The 9,259-nt window shown below is 31.8% G+C and overlaps 1 protein-coding gene across 3 annotated transcripts; it reads right to left on the reverse strand.

The window, feature by feature from the left end:
• Positions 1-5,475: 5,475 nt before the first annotated feature.
• On the reverse strand, positions 5,476-8,922 carry LOC146938469 (disease resistance protein RPM1-like). Of its 3 annotated transcripts, none has more exons than XM_085752409.1 (2): positions 5,961-8,922; positions 5,476-5,729 (listed from the first exon to the last, which is right to left on the reverse strand). In XM_085752409.1, exons 1-2 carry the CDS (start codon positions 8,768-8,770, stop codon positions 5,726-5,728), a joined length of 2,814 nt encoding a protein of 937 aa, XP_085608535.1. In that variant the 5' UTR covers positions 8,771-8,922; the 3' UTR covers positions 5,476-5,725. The 3 variants fall into 3 exon arrangements, with proteins under 3 accessions (XP_085608535.1, XP_085608533.1, XP_085608534.1); XM_085752407.1 differs by having other exon boundaries at positions 5,476-5,743; XM_085752408.1 differs by having other exon boundaries at positions 5,476-5,743; positions 5,953-8,922.
• Between the last annotated feature and the right edge of the window lie 337 nt (positions 8,923-9,259).

The raw sequence follows: 9,259 nt of genomic DNA on the forward strand, positions 1-9,259 counted from the left end.
CTCCTTAATCTCATGGAGAGCAAAGAAACAACATACCATTGCAAGGAGTTCATCAGAGGCAGAATATAGGGCTCTTTCTTTTGCAAGTTGTGAACTACAGTGGCTTCTCTACTTGTTGCAAGACTTAAAAGTTAAATGTGACAAGCTTCCAGCTCTCTATTGTGACAATCAAAGCGCCATACACATAGCCAAGAATCCAGTATTCCATGAAAGGACAAAGCATTTGGAGATAGATTGCCATTTTGTCAGAGAAAAGATTCAACAAAACATCTTCAAGTTGCTTCCTGTCAAGTCTCATTCACAGCTTGCAGACTTTTTTACCAAACCCCTACCATTTAAGAGCTTTCATTCATTTTTGCCCAAGCTTAACATGATTGATTTATACCATGCTAAGCTTGATGGGGGATGTTAAACTTCTAATTCCTGATATACACTTAACTTGCTGCGCAAGTTTCCTTTGCAGACCTAGGGTTCTTATTGTGTTCCTACTTTAGATTACAAAACCCTAGATAGCAATTAGTTAGAGTTTGTTAGATTCTCTCTGTACTATATATAGAACTTTGTAACAAACTCATCACATTGATTCAATAATATTCATAGTTTTCTCTCTCTTTTCTATTTTCTTCTTCACCAAGTTTTCTGTTTTCATCATCTTCCACCAGTGGATCATCATCTTCCACCAGTGGAAATGGCGAAGTTTATGACAACATACTACACATTGCGACCGGTGCGAATAGAGAATTGGTTCTATCTTCCACTCATACAAATAAACAGTGGTAAGTAGGCCGTCTATCCAAGATCCACTTCCATGATTCGAATTGGATAGCAACAACAACAGGAATAATACTAAATAGGTCAAATCTTATGAAAGCCTAAGCACACCAAAAAACATGCTTCTAAATAGCCAAATCTTATGAATACCTGATCATGCCAATATGTTTTCTACTAAATAACCAAATCATATGAAGGTTGAAGTTTATAAAGAAAAATTCAACAATAACAGTGATGGAAGAGATATTATATATAAATAAGTCGGTCTAACGGGTCTAATATGTTTGTTTGCAAGTCTTAAGCTGACTTAGGCTTCATAAAAAGTTTAAACTTAACCTTTTTGTTAAACGGATTAGGTAAATTTTGGCTTCATAAAAAGCTTCATCCAAACTTAACAAATTCTCCATCAACAGCGGCTCATGTCACTTATACACATATACACAAAAGGTATTTATTAAACCCTAATATTTCTTGACCCTTTTTCCAAATTCAATGTTTGTATATTACAAGTAACAACCACGTACTTGAATCTATTTGTGTTTTTTAGTGTTGTTTTTTTTTTTAAGGAAAGAATTACAATTGAGTGCTCAATCCTAAATCAGAAGTCTCAGTAAACAATTATTTGAATAATACTAAAATTTACTTTTGGTCCCCCCTCCCCCCACTCACCTCCCATTTTTAAATCCAACTTTTTGGTCCCCCAGTTTTAAATATTCTTCAATTTTGTTTATGTGGCACACCTAGGTGGACAATTGTAATATACATGTCATTACAAATTCTTTTAATTCAATAATAAACATTTTAAAACTAAAATTAATTTCCTTAATCTTCTAATAAATAGAAAACGTTTAATTAACATAGAAATTTGATTGTGTTATCATCTTCATTTTTGTTCATCATGTTCATCACCATCTTGATTGTTTTAAAACACTGATTGCCTTAATCATCTGATTTGATTAGTTTTTTTATTAGGAATTTTCTGTGCAACTACTAACAAATTTTTTATATTCATATTCAACTGGCGTCTTTAGACGGCACTCCATACCCTTTTGTCTATTTTTATTGCATTAATATGTATAAATTACGAAAGGTAGTTTTTATGAAATTTTGATTAAAATTATAGGTGCAGATAATTGACATTTTGTACATTCATATTGTAACAAACTATATTTATATTTTTCAATGATATCAACAATATAACAAATATAATATATTTCAAAAAAATATAATATCTATAACATAAATTCTTATCTTTCTAAATGACACCAGCAAAATAACATTCTTATGATTAAATTTGCTTAATAGTATAATTGGAAGAAAAAGTCACACAAAACTACTTTCTTTGTATAGTATTATTATAGATACAAGAAAAACACCCTCCACTTCAAATTGCGTTGTTCAATTTAGCCGGCGTAAAGATAAAATATTGTTAAACACCATGGTCATTCTTTAATACATATATTGAGCAAGTTGTATTTAGCTAATTTATATTGATGACTTTTTCTCAAAAAAAATTATATTGATGACTTAACATTAAACATTGCTTTTTTAATAGATTCAACTTGTCACTGATAATTCATATAAGAAATCAAGATCAGGATTATCTTTCTCTTAACGCATTGTTATGATGTTATTATTGATATATACTAGGTGGAAGCCCGTGCGTTGCAGGGGTTTGATTATAATCCGCGTTCAAAATATTTTAGTTAATAAATAATTCACATAAATATCTAAATATGGTGACTGATGGAAATATCACAATTTTAGGTACAAATAACATTTGAAAATTTGTGATAAACTGAAAAGATGAATTACTTTTTAATATAATCAGAGAGACAAATAATTATATAGAAACGTTTAATTAATAAATGTTTATATTTTTTTTAGCAATAAATGTTTATATTTGTAATTTAAGGGATGGAAATGAAATGGAAATATATGTTGAGGTAGGGATGTTGTAAAACCCACTGTCTAAACCACATGTTAGTGTTTATCTTCAATCTTGAAAGTAAACGTTCAAGACATATCATATGGACTTCCAAATCATTCAACGCAAGAAGTGCATTCTAAAAACTTGTGTTGCAATTTCTGCAACCCATGTAAAAGATGGTAGAATTTTATCTTCTATGGAGAAAATTCAACATCGGAAATTTTTTTATTCGAACCTCCAATTTTGAAGGTACATAATTATCTTCTATGAATTTATATATCTTTATATTAAATTTCAGATTCTTGCTTTCATGTATTGTCTAAAGGTGGTTTGTTTCAATGAATACACAACCAACAACCTGGATGAAAGTAAGCAAGCTCACATTATAAGATGTGATATAGGACAATTATAACAATTTAGAATCTATAAGCATGTCTTGTTTAAGTGGATATTAATGCCACATGACACCGAAAAAACATTAAGACCCATCGTTTCTTATTTTGAGAGGCTTAAGAAAGAATTTAATAAAAATCCAGTGACAGCTAAAGATTCATAAAAAGTTGTGTTCGGCCTAAGTTTAAAAAAGTATTGACTAATGAAATTCACAAACTATTTTTAAAGAGATTGTAATTTCGGTTCAAATATCGGGGAACTAAAAACACCAGTTAGAAACATTCAATTATAGTTGTCTATCTTCCACCCCAATTTTAAATTGAATGGCATCATTCTACAAAATTAGTAGGTGACGAACGATTTTTCCACACCTTTCTTGATTTTATGGGAGCTTAGGACTTCACTGTGTTATTTGATTTTGTTGAAAAAAAAAATTCACCTATTTTATGGAGAGTGTAGTGAGCTAGATTAGTTTTAATAATCATATAAATCCACGAGTATCCGGACATTGAGTTTTTTATGTATACTTGAAATGATATTTTCCCTTTGTGTATATCCGAGTTCTATTATTTTTTTTATGAATGTTGTTGGCGCAATGTTTTTGCTCTACATACTAATCTGATTGCAAGGTGCTTTTTCACCCTCATTCGGAAATCTTGTGGTTTATTCTATAAGAGGTAAATTTTTCAAAGTTTCAATCAATTTTAGTGTATCATTATTATTGATTGTTACCTTCATGAATTTCTGACTTTTGCAATGGGCAGGTTTGCAGGGTATTTGTTTTAGATATAACACAAAATACAATTTTCAAGGTTTGAAATTAGTTTTATCCTTTCACTGTCTCCCATTAATAAAATTTTCATGCCATCTACTGATGCTGGATTTAGATGACTATCCTAATTATTTTTTTTATAAGTCTGCTAATCAATGTATTGTTTGTGTCTGCTAATAGTTTTGGTGTATGGAATTTTATTTGTTTATGGGTTATGTTCATTGAACTCTGGAATGTTCATTGAACTCTAATTTGGAGCGAGTTATATAACTACTTTTAAACTTGATTTATAGAGCTGGAAATCTGGTCTAAATTAGCTGTTTCTAGCCAAATGGATGGGAACCCTTTTACCTTTTGTTTTATTGCACAAATTTTTGTAGTATTTTCAACATATTAACTTTGTATTTGATAGTGTTATTAATATCTATATATGCTAGTTATTCTTTTTATTGATGATAAAAGAGGGAGTAACAGTAAAATTGAATTGTCTATTCTTCAAAATTTTAAAAATAAATGTCTATTGGTGTGCAATTTACAAAAGAGCTTCAAACTAGCTTCACTGTTTATGTTTCTTTTCCTCAATTCTATAACTGTGGTTTAACAGAGTTAAGTTGAAACCAGGTTAGTGTATTTTTTTATTTTTTTGGTTTCAGGAGGTTAGTGTATTTTAACAACTGGTCAATGTAGTAATAATAATAATAATAATAATAATAATAATAATCTATACCTATTAATAAAGGCAATACTTTTCTTTTGGTGTAGCCTTTTTTTAAAAATCCAAAATGCCCTTACACGGTTAAAACCTCAATGACAGTTACTAAAAAAAAAAAAAAAAACTACCTTATCCAGTAATCACACTTATGAGTCATTACCAACCATAACTGCTGCCTATCTCTTTCTCACAATTGCAGAAACAATAAGGAAGAGAAACAAAATAAAAAATTAGAAAACAACATAAAAAAATGGAATAGAAATAACCAAGGGACGATGAATAAATGGTTGGTGGAGTATTCCTTATGAAGTCAAAAATGAAAAGGCAATAACGTTCATGGTTGATTTGGGTTAATATTTTGGTGCCAAATAATACAAGTGATCGATAATGACAACGAATGTAAATCATCATCATCATGATGAAAGAGAATGAATGGTTGCTGAAGTAACCCATTTTCAATGGACCAATTTCATAGTTTTTTTTTTTCAAGAAAGAGAAACAAAGGCACGATGCATGCATGGTGGTGCAAATTATGTATGATTTCTTTGGATTCCAATTGAATTTATTTGCTAACAATTGTCTATTCTTCAAATTTTTTAAAACAAATGTCTGTTGGTGTGCAATTGACATAAAAGCTTCAAACTAACTTCACTATTTATGTTTCTTTTCTTCAATTCTCTAACTATGGTTTAACAGAGTTAAGTTGAAAGGAGGTTACTGTATTTTTTTATTTTTTTGGTTTCAGGAGGTTGGTGTATTTTAACAACTGGTCAATGTAATAATAATAATAATAATAATAATAATAATAATAATAATAATGCATACTTTTTTAAATAGCAAAGTTATCATATATAGAAAAGAGTAGAAAGAGTACTCTTAACTCAATACAAACAACACCCAAACCTCTAGAGGAAGATAGGCCAGTAGAAGAAGCAAAGTTCACACAACATATTAATTTCTTACAATCATCAATTAGAAGATCTCACAAACATATATTATACATGTTTATTAAACAACTCAATTTTATTGAATAAACTGACAAATAGCTATATATAACACATTATTTTTTTATTTTTTATTGAGGAAGGGAAGTGCCAAAGCAGGAACAGAAAGAAGCAATGCTGAATCTCAAATCCACCGATGGCCATTACCTGCAGTTCATTACCTGCAACGATTAGACAATTGAATGTAAGGATGCCATTAAAAAAACGCGTATTATAAGGATTGGAAAAAGTTATATGTAAAATTAGAGTAAGTAAATAAATAATAAGTTATTCATAAGAAAAGTAACAGGAGGCAAAAGTCGAGAATTAGTTTTTTTTACTAAGAATTACATAATCCTTTGTATTTTGATGACTAAACAATAAATATTACCAATTTACCATTTTGGGAAGATTTCTACAGAGGGCACTTGGTTGAAGATCCAATGCTCTTTTCCTTCATCATCAGGAGCAATGCTCTGTTTAAGTTCATCACTCATATGATAAAGCCCAAGAACTTCAAGCTTGTGTAAGTGTTGAATGCCAGTTGGTAACATCTTCAGTTGGGGGATGGATAATAAAGTGAGCTTTTTCAGAGAACCCAATGCACCTTCGTCAATAAGGATATAACTCAAGTTATCAAATTCAAAAATAGTTAGTTCCTTCAAATTCTTAAACCACCCTTCTTTAAAATGTAAACTTTCCAATTTGTCTTCATAATTACCACAATAGAAAGCGAGGGACAACAAGTTTGGCATACTTTGGAGTAATTTCATTGCATCATTCTGTTGCTTCGTAAGTCTCACGATAAGCTCAACAAGGTTTGTGAGTTTTGGAATCCACTCGGGAAACTTCTTTAAACTCCCGTTGAGTACAACACGTTGAAGCTTAGGTGGGGGTGAATTCAAATCCAGATCAATGAATGTGTCAGCAGAATCGGTTCCAGCAATCAGTAGTGTCTCCAATTGTTGCATCTTATTAATTGAGGAAGATAGAGCACTCATATATTTACTCCTAACACCATCCAAGCCCAATTCCCTTAGCTGATCTAGCTTTCCTAGCTCTTCTATTAGCTCTACCACTCTATTATCATTTTCATCTTCTTTATCATCTAAATAAACCGAATTTAGAGTTTGTAGGGATGTCATGCCTCCAATACCATCCTTTAACTGAATCAAAGACATTTCATTGCCTAAAAAATGGCGTAGCTTTCTAAGCTTGCAAATCTCCTTCGGCATATTACGATTGTTAAACTCTGTTTCTCTTAAATCCAAAGTCTCTAGGTTCACAAGCATGCCAATGGATTTTGGAAGTTTAGAACATACATCTGCAAATTCATTCAACTGGAACCCAAAATATTTCAAGTGGTTCAAACTTCCCAAATCATTAGGAACTTCAAGAGATTCCTCATACATCAAATCAAGCACCTTCAACTGCCTATATTTTGTAGGAATTCTCTTTACAAAGGATTCAAGTGATGTTTGAGGTTCGAGAACAAGCAGTGATCGAACATGTGAGGTTTCAATACCTTCCATTAGATTATCAGAATTGGGTGATATTGATAGGCGTCGAATCATTCCAGTTAAAGACAATTGTTTGTCCTCAGTAATATTCTTGCCAAAACATAAATCCTCACCTTTTTTAACGATCATTGCATGCACTAGATCATGAACACGACAACTTTTTACTCTTCCATCAATAGTGATTGAATCTACTTGCACCAAACTTCTATGTATTAACTCTTTTAAATATCCTTCTGCAATCTCTTCCATTGTCCTTCCCCTGTCTTCTTTCACAAACCCTTCAGCAATCCATTGACGAGTCAATGTCTTTGAATGAACATCCCAGTCTTCAGGATATAATCCAAAATACAAGAAACATGACTTGAGGTAGTAAGGCAAATCATGGTAACTAAGTCCTAAAATTTTTCTTATCACGGAATATTCCATTGACTGGTCTGTATTTATATTTTCACTAAACTTAGACCATTCAACTGGATTTCTATCTTTGCAAGATAAAAGACCACCAATGACTACAATTGCTAGAGGTAACCCTTTGCATTTTTTCACAATTTTGGAAGATATGTCATTAAGATTTTCTGGACAACGTCCACTCAAGTCATGGAACGCCTTCTTATTGAACAATTCTAGAGATTTTTCTTCAGTTAAACCTTTAAGTTCATGTACTTCAACAAGAGCAGATTTCTTAAAAGAATTTGCAACATTCATGTCCCTTGTTGTGATTAATATCTTAGAACCATTTAAGTCATTAATCATAGCATATTCAATATCATTCCAAATATGTAAGTACCATACATCGTCAAAAACGACAACATACCTTTTTTGGTGAAAATGTTTTCTCACTTCATCAACTAACAGCCTTTGTTCCATTTGATGTATACTTTGAGGAGGATCTTTCCCTTGTTGTTTGTAAATCTCGAGCAAAATTTCCCTCAACAATTTTTTTACATTGTATGATTGTGACACTGTGATCCATACATGATAGTCAAATTGTTTTAAGACCTTGATCTTGTCAAAAGCATTCTTGGCCAGAGTAGTTTTTCCTTGCCCTCCCATTCCTACAATAGAGATAGCTGTACGCTCTACTCTTTCCTCCACCAGCCAATTAAACAATATGCGTCTGGGCTCTTCAAAGCCCACAACATCAGCTTCCTCTATGTACAAAGGAGCCATTCGAATGTTCCGCAATAATGAGGCATTTGTGTCTGTTGCAGAACTACTTGATCCTTGTTCTAAGGAAGATTGGATATGGAAGCCATGATCTTTATCCCTTGAATCTTTTATTTCTTTAATTCGGGAATTGATGTTCTGAATCTTATAAGCAATTTGGAGACGAAGTTTCGTAGTTTTCAGCAAGTCAACAGCTCCAGCAGCACATCCAGGATCAAAAGATTGTTGTTCCTCAAGGAAGATATAATCATCAATGACATCTTCCATGTGGAAAGATGCTTCTATCAGCTGCTTGATCATGTCTTTGATTTTCTTGTCTTCTACATCATCAGCTCTTTTATCCGCATCGTTGATGAAGACTTCAATTCTTTCTAGTTCCTCTTTCAATTCTTCAATTTCTTTTGGGACACCCCTAATCATGTTGAATGCTTCCTTCAAGAGTGGAAGCAAATGATCACGGGCTAGTGGAAGCAAATGATCACGAGCACAGGAAAGTGCAGCGTCACACAATTTATCACACATTTTGTTGTATCTTTGATTTTAACTTTCTATTATTGCGAGTGAGATGAATGGTGAGGAAAAAGCTCTTAGTCCTTCAAGATTATATAGCATAAAGATCACTGACTTCGAATTTTCCTCTGTCATTGTTAAATATTTTATTGAGTACCTTGACAGCATAAAGATCAAAATATGAGTTCTTAGTGTTTATTAATTAACTGGTAGTTAAACAATGCATGTCAATCTTAGTTTATTTATTTCTTTTTTTGGACAACATGTTGATGTTAGCTACCAACACATATTTTTTTATTCGGAATAGATAAGATACCCAGCTCTTCAGATCATTCATCTAACTAGTTAAATAATTTAGCTTTGAATGGGCAATTGGCTATGCAATGTGAGGTAATCTTTAACCAATTCACAATCCCAAAGTGAAAATGTTTGGGCATACATGCATAAATGGAAAGAATTAAAAGAAAAATAAATTAGTCACATCATTTTTTACTTTTATCT

The sequence above is a fragment of the Medicago sativa genome, chromosome 3 (genome assembly GCF_051527215.1).
Source record: "Medicago sativa cultivar Bolivia chromosome 3, Bolivia_mono, whole genome shotgun sequence".
Lineage (NCBI taxonomy): Eukaryota > Viridiplantae > Streptophyta > Magnoliopsida > Fabales > Fabaceae > Medicago > Medicago sativa.